General features: G+C 49.4%; 1 protein-coding gene across 8 annotated transcripts in view; it reads right to left on the reverse strand.

The window, feature by feature from the left end:
* LOC119977591 (proton-coupled amino acid transporter 4-like) overlaps window positions 1–16,223 on the reverse strand; it is a 551,265-nt gene that overhangs the window by 431,229 nt on the left and 103,813 nt on the right. For all 8 annotated transcript variants that reach the window (XR_005463231.1, XM_038818709.1, XM_038818705.1 and 5 more), the window contains one exon: window positions 14,553–14,722. Coding sequence is in view for 7 of the 8 variants with exons in the window: in XM_038818709.1 (XP_038674637.1) it covers window positions 14,553–14,722 (170 nt within the window). In the remaining variant the exon portion in view is untranslated. The remainder of the gene's footprint in view (window positions 1–14,552; window positions 14,723–16,223) is intronic.

Here is a 16,223-nt window from a genome sequence, read left to right on the forward strand (position 1 = left end):
AAGTCGATGGCAATTGTGTCCTGCTTGGCACAATTGCGAGGCACAGAGGAGGTCGTCAGGACGCTCCGAGCAGAGTTTGAGGAGAAGAACAGAATGAGTAAAGTGGATGTCAGGGACATCGAAAAGAAGAATTTAGGATTAAGACAACGACTGGCAGATAAGGATAGAGAGGTGGATGATGCCAAGAGGGCACATCAGTCTTGTCTAGCCCATCTGAGCAGCTCTCAAGTTCAGTATGAAAAAGCCGATCAAGATGTGCAGCGTGCAGTCTTGATAAGAGAAGAGTCAGAAAAGCAAGTAGAGACACTGAAGAAGCAGTGTAGCGACCTAAAGGCAGCTTTAAGGGCACTCCATGTTGCCACCACTGAGCAAAGGCAAAGCACAGTGGACCACGCTAAATGTAGGAAGCAGATTGCGCAGCTGCAATCTCTGCTTTCTGGGCAGAATGGGTTCCAAGAGACATTTGGAACACAGTTAGAAGAAGAAAATGTCCCAGACTGGCAGGAATTAAGTGAAACAGCGCAGCGCTATGTTCAGGGAACATGTGCGCTAGCAGCGCAGCAGAAAAGGAAAGCGCCCCAACCCCCCAGATCAGATAGCCCGCACCAATGAACCCAGTCACCACCCAAAGAAAAGCAACCGCAGAAGGCGCACCCGAGATCACGTACACCACCCCCTTAACCGTAACACAACTAAGGGACGCGTGAGAAAATCACCCCGTTCCTCCCCACTGCAGACCCCCACCAATTCTTCGCACGAGTGAAACAACAGGCGACCATGTACGGCCTGGATGAGCGAGAGCCGGTTAAGCTCACAGTTTTTGAGTTTAGACTCATCAATTGGAGCAGCCCTCCCCGACCCACGGAACGTTGGAGGAGGCACCCTCGAGGAGATGCATACAGCTATTTTAGACGCGATAGGGTACAACAGAGGAGACAACAATGAAAGAGAACACCACCCACAGCAGCTACAAGGTCCCAGCTGCCCCATGCAAACTATGAACGCTTACCCACCACTTCTCATGGCAGGGATACCTCAGCAATGCCAATTCATTTTTGTTTCTCTCCTCCTTCCTCTCTTCTTCGGTCACACTGCACTGACTCCATATGCTAGTTACACCCCAAGGTGCAGATGGCCTTTCCCCACCCAGCCTCAATTTTTAGGCTGGCAGAAGTAGGTGCAGGTAGGGTGGTGAACTGATAAATAATGTTTCTCCATCCCAAGGGGAAGGGGCCTCTATCTGAAGGCCCCCCTCAGAGTTTGGGTGCCTTCCCCTTGGGGACCTTGGAGCTTTGACCTTTCGCCTAACCCCCACCAACCCCCGCAGCTGCAATCGGCCCCCCACAAAGGGCATCTCCTACCTTCCCAGACCCGAGATCCCGAGGACATCCTGCAACTTACTTCCAGGCAGAGCGCTGCAGTAACGCTTCTGGCCACTGCAGCACAGTGCCTGGCCGGATTGGAGAGGTTCTCACAGGTGGCACTTCCTTCCAATTGTGGACAGAAGTCATACCTACTGCTAATCAATGCTCAAGTGAACATTAAATGGTAGTGGGAGTTTGAGAATCTGAGGTAGTGCATTACATGCCGTCTCTCGTGTTTCAAGAACTCACCATGCAATTCACTCCAAGTGTTACTCCCACTTGGTGTTTCAACAAGAATCCATCTCCAAAGTTTCAATCCCACCTTTTACGATTCCTTTCTCCTGGATCTCAGAGTACTCGTGCTTTTAAGCACACTTTCAGATCCTCACCCGTGTCAAGCAGCACATCACTGCTCCAAAAGTGTAGCTCTGTCCTTACAGTCCGTAGCACGAAGTCACCAGCCTTCAGCCGTCTTCTCAAATATTCTGGGCTTCTCTCAAGCCCACTTTCCTTCAAGTCTGCTTCTCGCAGCTCTTTCTTTAACTTGGAGCCGTTTTTTCTGCTCATGTGGGATCTTGACTCCGTGGGATCCATCTTTGATCCCGGTTTTTGTCCCTACTTGCAACTTTCTTCTGAGGTTTCTTTCTGTCCCACTCCCTGGCTAAAGACCATAGGACATAGGAGCAGAATTAGGCCATTCAGCCCATCGAGTCTGCGATACTATTCAATCATGGCTGATATGTTTCCCATCCCCATTTTCCTGCCTTCTCCCCATAACCTCTGGTCCCCTTATTAATCAAGAACCTATCTATCTCTGTCTTAAAGACACTCAGTGATTTGGCCTCCACTGCCTTCTGCAGCAAAGAGTTCCACAGATTCACCACCCACTGGCTGAAGAAATTCCTCCTCATCTCAGTCTGAGATTGTGTCCTCTGGTTCTAGTTTTTCCTACTTGTGGGAATATCCTTTCCACGCCCGCTATATCTAAGCTTAGGACCTTCTTCTTGGTTTGCGACATTTCCTGACCCATTCTGTGCCCTCCTCGCTGGAGTACCTCTCTAATGGTGCTCCGGTCCAGGTCATCTGACCTTCCATTTCAGAGTTCCCAGTCTACAGACTTAAAAGAAATAACGGTACATGTACACACGGTTGATTCCTGGCCTGAAGACTTAAAAGACATCAACTGTGTACATGTGGCCTTCTCCAGCTGGCGCATGCGCAGAAGACCAGAAAACATTTAAAAACCTGAACTACACCTGCATGGCCATTACCTGGTGGGTGCATGCATAATGGTTCAGAGACCTGCTAGGAACTGTGGGTCGGCATGGTGGCAGAGTGGTTAGCACGGCTACCTCACAGCTCCAGGGCCCCGGGTTCAATTTCAGCCTCGAGTGACGGTGTGGAGTTTGTACTTTCTCCCTGTATGGGTTTCCTCCGGGTGCTCCGGTTTCCTCCCACAGTCCGAAGATGTGCAGATTAGGCGAATTGGCCATGCTAAATTGCCTCTTTGGATCCAAAATGTTAGGTGGGTTTACTGGGATAGGGTCAAGGTGTGGGCTTAAATACGGTGCTCTTTCCAAGGGCCGGTGATAACTTGATGGGCTGAATGGCCTCCAGCTGCACTGAGAGTTCTCTGATTTTTGATTAAAATTGAAGCTAAGTACCAGAGTTGTTCCACTCAACATCATCCAGGATGAAGGAGCCTGCTCGATCAGCACCCCATCCATTACCATAAACATTCACTCCCTCAACCAAAGATGCACCGTGGCAGTATTGTGTCCCATATACAAGATGCACTGCAGCAAGTCACAAAGTCATCTTCAACAGCAGCTTTCGAGCCAGTGACCTCTTATCATTTAAGTGGTCAAAGACAGCGAACGTATAGGAACACCAGTCACTGCTAGTTGCCCTCCAAGTCGCAGACCATCCTGCCTTGGAACTACATCATTTTTGCACTGGTGCTGTGTCAAAATCCTGGAATTCCCATCCAAACAGCACTGTGACAGTACCTACACCAGATGGACTGCAGTGCTTCCAAGACTGTTGAGCATTAGTTCTCAGATTGAGATATTGTGATACATTCAATCACTGTTCTGCCTAGGATCATTTAGAATAACATGTGATCCTGAATGAGTAACCTTGTGATGACATTAATTGTGTGATAATAGATATTTATGAAAGCAGTTATCCATCTCTGTCCAATTTTATCTTTGATTACTCTCTTTAGCACTCAACTATACTTTATAAATCTATTGGGGTTTGTTCAGTGTCAAACTGGAGTCTTATTGTGACTAATTTGGCTAGAGTATTTAACAAGGTAATATGAACTGGCTTACTTGGGATAATTAAAGAGGGAAGTGAACGTAGGCACTTTACAAACCTTAAACATGAAAGGTGAGCTGTGCCGGCTCCTGAAAAGACCTGCATCGGTTTCTCTCTCTCCTCTCTCCTCTCTCCTCCCCTCCCCCCCCCCCCCCCCCCCCCCCCACCACCACCACCACCACCAACCATTAAATCCAGGAAAATCATAATGTACTTGAATTCGGGTAACCAGTTGATGCTCAATTAAACAGTTCCATGAGAAGGGATGTTCCAAATAACCATGATTCCATGAACCGTCAACAGTTGCATAAATCTGAAGTTAAAAAAATTATAATTTCCTAATCTCACCCCTCTCACTATTACATTGCCCTAACAATGGGAACTGGGAGGGAAACTCTCCAAGGTCAAGGGAAGCAGACACCTGGGAACACCACCACCTGGAAGTTTCACTCCAAGCCACCACCCTGACCTGGAAATATATTGCTGTTCCTTCACGGTCTCTGGGTTAAAATCCTAGAACCCCTCCATAACGGGGCTGAGAGTTTACCCACACAGCATGGACTACAGTGGTTCAAGTTGGCAGCTCACCACCTTCTGAAGGGTAATTAGGGATGGTCAATAAATGTTGACCTCGCAAACAATGCTCATATCACATGCCGTGAATAAAACAGTATCATCCTCTGTGTTAGCAACCCCACAACCACCAGCCTAACATTTTCTCTATTTTTTTTTTGGAGCGCACACGCAACTTAAGTGGGTTGCCATGCACATGCAGTAATTTGAAGCGGTGACATGTGCATGGCCCTATGCATGTAGCTGAGTAATGTAGACCAGGGGACTTCCAAATTTAAACTTCAGTTTAGGCTGGTTTATCTTGCCTGGAATAGAGATGCAAAAATTGGCCTGATTGGTCACCACGAGCACCCATTCAATTGTGCGTATGCAGGAGATCAGCAACCTCAAGCCAGGGTTTCTAATTCGAAAGTGCAAACTGTCTGTCTGCTGGGCTCTTACCCATGATTAAGGATTGACAGCCACTGATTGATTGATTCAATATCATGTTTTCAGTTCTGAAGAATCATATTTGACTCAGACCATTAACTGTTTCTCTCTCCACAAATGTTGCTAGACCTGCTGAATATTTCATGCACTTTGCATTTATTTCAGATTTCCAGCATCCACAGCATTTTGCTTTTATTTAATGTAATTCCTTGCCACCTTCGACTGGCAGGGCTGAGCATCTATGGTACCTTTGGTGTTTTAAAGTGAAATCTAGCGAAAGTCCTTTTTAAAAAAACTTTATTGATATACCTGGTCTAATATAGGTAGAAAAATATTTCAGTTTGGTTTTTTTATTTATTAAGTTTTATCCTGCATGTTATAAATAATAGGCTAGCTGGTTAACTTGGAAATGTGAGGTAAATGTTCTGCCCCCTTGATCTAGATCTAAGCTTTTGTAGTGCTCCAGGTGTTTGCATATTTCAACTTATGAAGGAGTCAGGGCCACAGGAACAAAACTTAGGTTGCAAAGACCACCTATTTCCAAATTAATGTCCATCTCTCCCACAACCTACTCCCACTATCACCAAGACCCCTCATCGTCACTTTCATCGATTTCAGATTTACTTTCAACACTGCACTCACCATTCTTCCAAGTTCCACCATCCACAAATAAACATACTTTTGAGTGTCCATATACTTTTGAGTACACCACATCTACAGGTTCCTCTTTATTCAAGTTGTCTGTTACATCGTCAATATGTAATTTTGAAGATTACTGAAGGAAAACGTATTTCCAAGCTTACAATAATCAGGACAGACACAGGAATGACAAATTTCAAACAATCACTATCCTCTAGGTGAAAAAGGTGCCGATTGGTTGGCAAGTCAACTCTGATTGGCTATGGCTGCAGCATCGATAAAGCAACAAAAAACTATAAGCTAACCAAGCTCTCTGGTAATTCTAAAAAAGTACAAGGTTTGAACAGATTCATTTTGCTTCAAAGGGTACCTGCGTATGTAGGTGCATCGCTTCTAGAAAGCATAAATGAACCATGCTTCAAGCTCAATGGATTATCTTAAAATGACTGTTAGTGTAGCACTCCGAACAGTCAGGATTGTTCAGCAAGTGCTGTCAAATTTCAGAATCACATCTAACATCAGACATTGTTAGAATATAGGACTTGGGAGCAGGAATAGGCCATTCAGCCCTCAACTTTGAACATATTTAATATCGCAACCTCCACTGCCTTCCATGGAAGAGAATGCCACAGCTTAATGATCCTCAACAGTAAGATTTCTGCCTCAACTCAGTCTTAAACAGACCTATTTTTAAATTATCCCCTAGTTCTAGTCTCTCCCACAAGAGGAAACATCTGCCCAGTATCCACCCTTCCACATCCTCTCAGAATCTTGAATGTTTCAATAAGATCACCTCTCATTTTTCTGAATACCAATGTATACAGTCCCAACCAGTTCAATCTTTCATCAAAAGATAATCCCTCAATCCAAGAATCAAGTGAACTTTCTCAGATCTGCTGCTAATGCAATTATATCCTTTAAGGAGACTAAAACTGTACTCAGCACACCAGAAATGGTCTCAACAAAGCTCTGTACAGCTGCAGTAAATCTTCCCTACTTTTATATTCCATTCCTCTTGCAATAAACACCAGCAATCCATTTGCCTTTCCAATCACTTACTGTACCTGCGTAATAACCTTTTGTGATTCATGTACCAGGATACCCAGGTTATTTAGCACCACCGAGTTCTGCAATCTCACTCCATTTAAATAGTAGACTGCTCTTCTATTTTTCTTGCCAAAGTGGACAAGTTCACATTTTCCCACATTATACCTCATTTGCCAAACTTTTTCCCACTCACTATATCCCTTTGTAGACTCTACGTCCTCTTGACAATTTATTCTCTTCCTTTCTTAGTATCATAGGCAAATTTAGTGACCATACAATTGATCCCTTCACCCAAGTCATTGACGTAGATTGTAAATAATTGAAGCCCAACATTAATCCATGTGGCGCTCTATGAATTTCAGCTTGCCAACCTGACCCTCTACTCCTAGACTCTGCGTCCTGTTAGCTAACCAATCCATTACCCATGGTAATATATTGGCCCCTATGCCATGAGCTGTTATGTGTGCAGTAATCTTTAATGTGGCACCTTATCAAATGCCTTTTGAAAATCCAAGTACATATCTACAGGTTCCTCTTTATTCAAGTTGTCTGTTACATCGTCAAAAAACTATTAGTTAAACACGGTTTCCCTTTCACAAAACCATGTTGACTCTGCCTGATCCCATAACGATTTTCTAAGTATTCTACTATACCTTCTTAAAAATGGATTCCAGCAATTTTCCTATGACAAATGGTAGGCTAACTGGCCTAGAATCTCCATCTCCCTCCTTTCTTGAATAAAGGTATTACATTTGCTGATTTCCAATGTGCTGGGCCCTTTCCAGACTATAATGAATTTTGGAAAATTACAATCAATGCCTCCACTATCTCTGCAACAACTTATTTTAAGATCTTAGCATGCAGGTCCTCAGGTCCTGGAGACTTGTCAACCTTTTGGTCTTCACAGGTTCTCTTAGTACCTCTTCCCTGATGATCATGATCGTTTTAAGTTTAGCCCTACCTTTAATTTCTTTATTTTTAGGTCACCTTGGAAGGGTTTAGTATTCTACAGTGAAGACAAACACGCAGGTCTCCCAGTGCTGGGGTTTCGGGGGGGGGGGGGGGGGGGGGTTGCGCATTAAGTGAGAAACCCCGTTGACAGCGGCAGGATCTTCTGGTCCTGCTGCCAACCAATAGTGGCCCGCCTCCAACACTGGATGCGGCAGGAGGTATGGCAAATCCCGCACAAAATGACTGTTCAGCGTTTCTGGTCATTTTTTTCAATAATTCACCAGACTCTCCACCTTTAGGATCAACACTTGCTCTGGTCTTGTTTAAACACCTGTATGAACTGTTTTCATATATCTAGCTAGCTTTTTTCTTCTCAAATTTCTCCTTCATTATTATTTTAGCCATTCTTTGCTGGTTCTCCAATCATCTGACGTAGCACTTCGCAGTTTTGTACAGTGCTTTGTTCCCAATTTGACAATATCCTTCATTTCCTTATTTTTTTTTTAAAATAATTTTTATTGAAATTTTTCGATACAAACATTTACCCCTATTACATTTTAAATTATAACACCACCAGTCCCCCCTGGAAAAACCTCCCCACGCCCTCCCCCGCGCGCACCCCCCCTCCCTCCCTCTCTCCCCCCCCCCCTCCCCCCCCCCCCCCACCCCCCGCTATCAGTCTAGCAACCAAACCGTTTTTTCCCTTCCTGCCGATGGCCTCGGGCAGTAATTGCCCGCGACCCCCCGCTGACGTGCTCCCTTCGTTGCTATCCCCCCCCCCCCCCCTTCCCCCCCCCACCCCCTTTTCTCCCCGGGTTGCTGCTGTTTCGGCCTCCAGTTCCTATCTCTGATCCAGAAAGTCAAGGAAGGGCTGCCACCGCCGGAAGAACCCCTGTACCGACCCTCTCAGGGCGAATTTGATTCTTTCCAATTGGATGAAGCTTGCCATGTCGTTTAACCAGGTGTTAACACTTGGTGGCCTTGTGTCCCTCCACTGAATCAAGATCCTTCTCCGAGCTACCAAGGACGCAAAGGCCAATATTCCGGCCTCCCTTGCCTCCTGGCTCCACCCCAACCCCAAAAATCGCTAGCCCCCACCCTGGTTTGACCCTGGTTCCCACCACTCTCGATACCGTCCCCGCCACCCCCTCCCAGAACTCCTCCAGTGCCGGACACATCCAGAACATATGTACATGGTTCGCAGGGCTTCCCGAACACCTAACACACCTGTCCTCCCCCCCGAAGAACCGACTCATCCTAGTCCCCGTCATATGGGCTCTGTGCAGCACCTTAAATTGGATGAGGCCCAACCTTGCGCACGACGACGACGAATTGACCCTCTCTAGGGCATCCGCCCATGTCCCATCTTCTATCTGCTCTCCCAGCTCCGCTTCCCACTTGTCTTTCAGCTCCTCTATCGGTACCTCCTCCACCTCCTGCATTATTCTGTAGATGTCCGAGACCTTCCCCTCTCCGACCCAGGCCCCTGACAGCACCCTATCACTCGCCCCTCCATCGGGAAGCATGGGGAATCCTTCCACCTGTCGTCTGGCAAATGCCTTCACCTGCAGGTATCTAAACGTGTTCCCCGGGGGGAGTTCAAATTTCTCCTCCAGCTCTCCCAGGCTCGCAAACCTCCCCTCTATGAACATGTCCCTCAGTTGCCTGATGCCCGCCCTGTGCCAGCTCTGGAATCCCCCGCCAGTGTTCCCCGGGACAAATCTGTGGTTCCCTTTCAGTGGCGCCGCCACCAGACCCCCCACTTCCCCCCTGTGTCGCCTCCACTGCCCCCAGATTTTAAGGGTGGCTGCCACTACCGGACTCGTGGTATACCTTGTGGGGGGGAGCGGCCATGGTGCCGTTACTAGCGCCCCCAGGCTTGTATTGCCGCAGGACGCCCTCTCCATACGTTTCCAAGCTGCCCCCTCCCCCTCCATCACCCACTTGCGCACCATCGATGCGTTCGCCGCCCAGTAGTATCCGGAAAGATTGGGTAGCGCTAATCCTCCACTGTCCCTACTCCGTTCCAAGAAAATCCTTCTCACTCTAGGGGTGCCATGCGCCCACACATAGCCCATAATGCTGCTAGTTACCTTCTTGAAGAAGGCCCTGGGGAGGAAGATGGGCAAGCACTGGAACAGAAACAGGAACCTCGGGAGGACCGTCATTTTGACTGACTGCACCCTCCCTGCTAGCGACAGCGGTACCATGTCCCACCTCTTGAACTCCTCCTCCATCTGCTCCACCAGCCTTGAAAAGTTCAGCTTGTGGAGGGTCCCCCAGTTCCTTGCCACCTGCACCCCCAAGTACCTGAAGCTCTTTACTGCTCTCCTAAAGGGGAGCCGCCCAATTCCCTCCCCCTGATCCCCCGGGTGTATCACAAAGACCTCACTTTTACCCACATTTAATTTATATCCCAAAAAGTCCCCAAACTCCGCTAGTATTTCCATTACCTCCGGCATTCCCCCTTCCGGATCCGCCACATACAACAACAAATCATCCGCATAGAGTGATACCCGATGCTCCTCCCCTCCCCTTGTCAGTCCTCTCCAACCCCCTGAACCCCTCAGTGCCATCGCCAACGGTTCGATCGCTAATGCAAACAGTAAGGGGGATAGGGGGCACCCCTGCCTGGTACCTCGATGGAGCCCAAAATACTCAGACCTCCTCCCGTTTGTAACCACACTCGCCATCGGGGCCGAATACAGCAGCTTCACCCACTTGATAAATCCCTCCCCAAACCCAAACCGTTCCAGCGTCTCCCACAGGTATTCCCACTCCACCCTATCGAATGCCTTCTCCGCATCCAGTGCTACCACTATCTCAGCCTCCCCCTCCACTGCTGGCATCATAATTACATTCAACAGCCTCCGGACATTTGTATTAAGTTGTCGTCCCTTTACGAAACCCGTCTGGTCCTCATGGATTACCCCTGGCACACAATCCTCTATTCTGGTTGCCAGGACCTTTGCCAACAGTTTGGCATCTACATTCAAGAGGGAGATAGGCCTGTAGGACCCGCACTGTACAGGGTCTTTGTCCCGCTTCAGGATCAAGGAGATCAGGGCCTGTGACATTGTCGGGGGCAGAGCCCCCCCCTCCCGCGCCTCATTGAAGGCTCGCACCAGCACTGGACCCACCAAGTCCACATACTTCTTATAAAATTCCACCGGGAACCCATCCGGCCCCGGCGCCTTCCCCGCCTGCATCTGGCCTATCCCTTTAACTAGTTCCTGCAGCTCTATCGGCGCCCCCAGCCCCTCCACCCGTTCCTCCTGGACCTTTGGGAACCTCAATCTATCGAGGAAGTTCTCCATTCCCCCCCTCCTCCTGGGCGGCTCAGACCGGTACAATTCCCTGTAGAAATCCCTGAAGACCCCGTTCACCTCTTGCCCCTTCTGCACTACGTTCCCTCCCTTCTCTCTCACTCCCCCAATCTCTCTGGCTGCATCTCGCTTGCGCAGCTGGTGTGCTAGCATCCTGCTCGCCTTTTCCCCGTACTCATAGACCGCACCCTGTGCCCTTCTCCATTGCGTCTCCGCCTTCCTAGTGGTCAGTAGGTCAAACTGGGCCTGTAAACTGCGCCGCTCCCTCAACAGCCCCTCCTCTGGTGTCTCCGCATATCTCCTGTCCACTTCTATAAGTTCCCCCACCAGTCTCTCCCTTTCCTGCCTCTCCTTCCTTTCTCTGTGCCCTTATGGAGATCAGCTCTCCTCTGATCACTGCTTTCAGGGCCTCCCAGACTACCCCCACCTTCACCTCGCCCGTGTCGTTCGTGCCCAGATATCTCTCAATGCCCTTCCGGACCCTTCCGCACACCTCGTCGTCCGCCAGCAGCCCCACATCCAGGCGCCACAGCGGGCGCTGGTCCCGTGCTTCCCCCAGTTCTACCTCTACCCAGTGTGGTGCATGGTCCGAGATCGCAATGGCCGAGTACTCCGTGTCCTGCACTCTCGAAATCAGCCCCCTGCTCAGTACAAAAAAGTCTATTCTGGAGTACACCCTGTGGACGTGGGAGAAAAAAGAATACTCCCTCGCCCTTGGCCTGCCAAATCTCCAAGCGTCTACCCCCCCCATCTGCTCCATGAACCCCCTTAGCACCTCCGCCGCTGCCGGCCTCCTATTCGTCCTGGAACTCGATCTGTCCAGCCCAGGGTCGAGCACTGTGTTGAAGTCCCCCCCCATGATCAGGCCTCCTGCCTCCAGACCCGGAATGAGGCCCAACAGGCGCCTCATAAAACCCGCGTCATCCCAATTCGGGGCATATACATTTACCAGCACCACATTCTCTCCCTGCAGCCTACCCTTCACCATCACGTACCTACCCTCCTTATCTGCTACCACCTGCGCCGCCACGAACGACACCCTCTTTCCCACCAAAATCGCCACCCCCCGGTTCTTTGCGTCCAAGCCTGAGTGGAACACCTGTCCCACCCACCCCCTTCTCAGGCGCACCTGGTCTACTACTCTCAAGTGAGTCTCCTGCAACATTGCCACATCCGCCTGCAGTCCCTTTAGGTGTGAAAAAACCCTTGATCTCTTGACCGGTCCGTTCAGCCCCCTCACATTCCAAGTAATCAACTGGGTCGCGGAGCGACCCGTCCCTTTCCCCTGCCTATTAGCCATGTTCTGTCCCCTGTTCGCCCCGGGTCGACCCTCCCCTTCTAACCCGTTCCCCATGGCGATGGCCCCCCCCCTCTCTCCTCCCGTTCTTCCCTTCCCGTCCTCAGCTTTTCCAGCAGCAACCCGGTATCCCCCCCCTAACCCCCCTTTCCCCCCCCCCCCCCCCCCTGGCTAGGACCCCTCCTAGCCGCAGTGTATCCACCATCGTACCCCCGAGAGTCAGCTGGTTTTCGCTGACCCGGCTGCCCCTGCCACACTCCGACTCCTCCCGATGTGGGGGGGGGGGGGGGGGGCCTCCCCCCCCCCCTTGCCATCCCTCCCTGACCCCGCTTCAGCGCGGGAAAAGCCGCCATTGCTGGCCACACCCCACCCTTCTCTCCTCCCCCCTCCTCCGTCCCGCGCGCGGGCAACAGGGGAAAGCCCGCGCTTTCGCCCGGCCACACCCTACCCCGCCATCTTCAATTCCACCCCCGTCCCCATCCACACCGATAACAAAGCCCCCTTAAAATGAGAGGAAGAAAAAAGAGAAAAAGAAAACACGCATAACCCACTTGCTCCCCCCCCGTCCCGCCTCCCCAACTTAACAATATAACAATATAAATAACAAATCGCAAATAAATACATAAATACATAACTATGCCTGCATAACTAAATAACTAAATAACTACCCAATAATAACGTACTTAACCAACAGTAACCATAACCCTTAAAGAACAGATCAAAAAACAGTAAAAAAGCCCCCCCTACAACAACAATAATTAAGGGAAGTTGGCAACGGGAAGAGAGACACAAAAAGGAACAAAGAAACCCCCCATAACACAAGTTTCAAAGAAACCAAACGATCCATCAACTTAAACCAAGTTCCGACCTGGCCTAAGAAAGACATGGGCCACTTGATCAGTCAAGGGTACTCGGGCGGCCTCGACCACCGGCGTTCCCAAGTTCTAGTTCAGGTCCAGCTTTTCCTCCCGAACAAAAGTCCATGCCTCCTCTGGGGTCTCAAAGTAATGGTGCTGGTCCTTGTAGGTGACCCACAAGCGCGCTGGCTGCAGCATTCCAAACTTGATCCTTTTTGCGTGCAGCACCGCCTTCGTTCGGTTAAACCGGGCCCGCCGCTTTGCCACCTCCGCACTCCAGTCCTGATATATCCGCACCGTCGAATTCTCCCATTTGCTGCTTTTCTCCCTCTTGGCCCACCTCAGCACTTTCTCCCGATCGCAGAAACGCTGGAACCGCACCAGCACCGCCCTCGGGGGCTCGTTTGCCCTAGGCCGCCTAGCCATGACCCGATATGCTTCTTCCAGCTCCAGGGGCGATGGACCGGCCCCCTCTCCCATCAGGGAGCTCAACATCTCCGCTACATATTTCGGGAGATCAGGCCCCTCCAGGCCTTCTGCTAGGCCCAGGATCCTCAAGTTCTTCCGCCTCATTCGTGTGTCCAGCTCCTCAAAGCGGCTCTGCCATTTCAGGTGGAGTGCCTCGTGCACCTCCACCTTTCCCACGAGGACCGTGGCTTCCTCCTCCCTCACCGCCATCTCCTGCTGCAGCTCTCTTATCGACGCCTCTTGGGTCGCCTGGGCCCCCATCAGCCTTGTGGTCGTCGCGTTCATGGACTCTAAGAGTTCCACTTTCAGCTCCGTAAAACACCGGAGGAGAGCGGCCTGCTGCTCCTCCGCCCATTTTCTCCAATCTTCTAGTGCGCCACCGGCCGCCATTTTGGTCCTCTTCCCCCGCTTTTTTTGGGGAGCTGCTGCCGCTTTTTTTGTCGCCCCTCTCCGAGTACCGACCATCAAGTTGGTCTCACTCTCCTCAGGGAGCCTTCCCCCACCGGGATTCGTCTTTACAGTACCGTCGGGGCCCTCCAATCGGCCCTTAAACACCTTTGTCGCAGGAGCTGCCAAATGTGCGACTTAGCTGGTCATAGCCGCACCCGGAAGTCTTCATTTCCTTATTTAGCCACAGTTGATGCATCTTTCTAGAGTTTCTATTTTTCACTGGGATAAATCATGACCGAGTTACTAAAGATCTCTAAAGTCTGCCACTGCATCTACTCTGTGCTATCTTTAAACCTAGATGTTCTGGGTTTTTCCAGCACGGATGATTGAGTACGGTCTGTACTCTGCATATGATGAACAACCAAGGGGGTATGCTGTTGGGTTCAATTAGCAAATCACTGGGACATATGGCTTATGTGCCTGGTATCACAGACACCAATGGTCATACACAACATTGCTCAATTGTGTGGTGGACAGAATGTCTTTTGGGACTGATAGCAGCATCCTGGAAAATACCACTACTGCATAGTAGCAGCAGTAACCTTCTGTGGCTCTCCATTCCTAATAAATGGTCCTCAAAATCTTTACTTTCATTTACAAATCCCTGCAAGTCCATGTGTCACCTGTACATCCCACCTTATACTTTCTGTTCTGAATCTACAATACTATATTCCTTAACCCATTGCTCCACACATCAGTAGCAACAGAGTCTGCACTATAGAGTTATGTTCCTAAGCAGTTGCAATGGTTAAAAAAAAGAACATTGCGAAAAGTTGTTCAAGTCAGGTTTGAAAGTACTTTTCTAATCAAATGAGTGACAAGATCTTACCATATATTTTGTGGAAGATTTAATGTGATACTGCCTTGAACATTATCGCCAAAGTGTAGATACCCAAGGGTTGCCAGTGAAACATACAAAGCAGTGACGATGGCCATTCCAATGTTCAGTGCTTGTGGAAAACGCTTTCTTTGCATCATTTTATTTTCTAAAGGAAGGACCTGTAAAAAAAAATGTAAAATAAAAACATTAACTGAACCAACTTTATGCTGGAGTTAATAACAAGAAGCAAACTACTGCAGGATTGAAAACTTGAAATGAAAATAAAAACGCTCTAAACACTCAACATCTACCACTGTCCGTGTGTAGTTTGCACATTCTCCCTGTGTCTGCGTGGGCCTCACCCCCACAAGCGAGTTGTTCATGTCACACAAAATTATCCTTCCCCCTCATTGATCACATGTCCATTCTCTTGCAGGATCTCCATCCGATGGGACCAGGCCATCTGGAGCCATCCCCTCATACCACTCAAGAGAACCCCCCCCAAGGAGAACTTCAAGAAGATGACCATCGAGGCATCACAGCTATCATCCCCCTTCCACCAACTCAGAGACACACACCTCGGTGTGAAGTGCTGGCTAGTGTAGACTTGAGAGATGAACACACTTCCAACACTGATGAAGGTTCAACTCAATCTTATTAACTACTTCTAACTAACTAACACACGATGACTGTGGGTCTAAATGATGCTCACTTAAACTAGAGACCTAAGCCTTGTCTGAACCAGCTGATTCTCTCAGCACGTGGTGTGAGTCTGTGCTGGGCTGGATGAATTCTTGTTACACTGAGAGGCAGCACCCAGAATGAGCCAGAACCGTGGTGCCTTCTTCCTTTATTGTGCGTGTATTCTAACTGGTGTTTGTACATGTTGATTGGTCCCTGTGTGTGTCTGTAATATACTGGTGTATATTATGACAACACACACCTCGGTGGATGACATTAGTGGACAAGCTTCCGGGACACAATCTAATGAGCACCACACAGTTGCTGATGCACATCAGTCAGATGCCAAACCTCTGGACAGGTTGTCCCAGAGTTGGTGCAGATGCTAGGACACAGCCGTGAGATTCGGGAGGGGCTGTCAGCAGCATCGCAGCAAGTGCATCACCGATTGACGGAGTCCCAAAGGCTACGGAAGCAGGAGATGCACGGTAGCACAGTGGTTAGTACTGATGCTTCACAACACTAGGGACCCGGGTTCAATTCCCAGCTTGGGTCACTGTCTGTGGGGAGTCTGCACGGGTTTCCTCCGGGTGCTCTGGTTTCCTTCCAAAAGTCCCGAAAGAAGTGCTGTTAGGTGTGTTGGACATTCTAAATTCTCCCTCAGTGTACCCGAACAGGTGCCAGAGTGTGGCGACTTGGGGATTTTCACAGAAACTTCATTACAGTGTTAATGTAAGCCTACTTGTGACACTAATAAAGATTATTATTATTAGTAGATGATGCCGACAATGCAGAGCACCGAGGCCAATGCTGCTAGGATGCCAACTGCAGTGGAAAGCCTGGAGCACAAGGTCAGCATCTCGAGTGGTGATGTCCAAGGCATGGCTCAGTCTGTGACGACCATGGCTGAGGGCCTCGACATCATGCTCCAGTCGCTGAGAGACATGTCCTATATGCAGGTGGACATTGCCGAGGCATTGCAGAGCATGTCCCAGTCAC

This window comes from Scyliorhinus canicula, chromosome 14 (genome assembly GCF_902713615.1).
Source record: "Scyliorhinus canicula chromosome 14, sScyCan1.1, whole genome shotgun sequence".
Classification (NCBI taxonomy): Eukaryota; Metazoa; Chordata; class Chondrichthyes; order Carcharhiniformes; family Scyliorhinidae; genus Scyliorhinus; species Scyliorhinus canicula.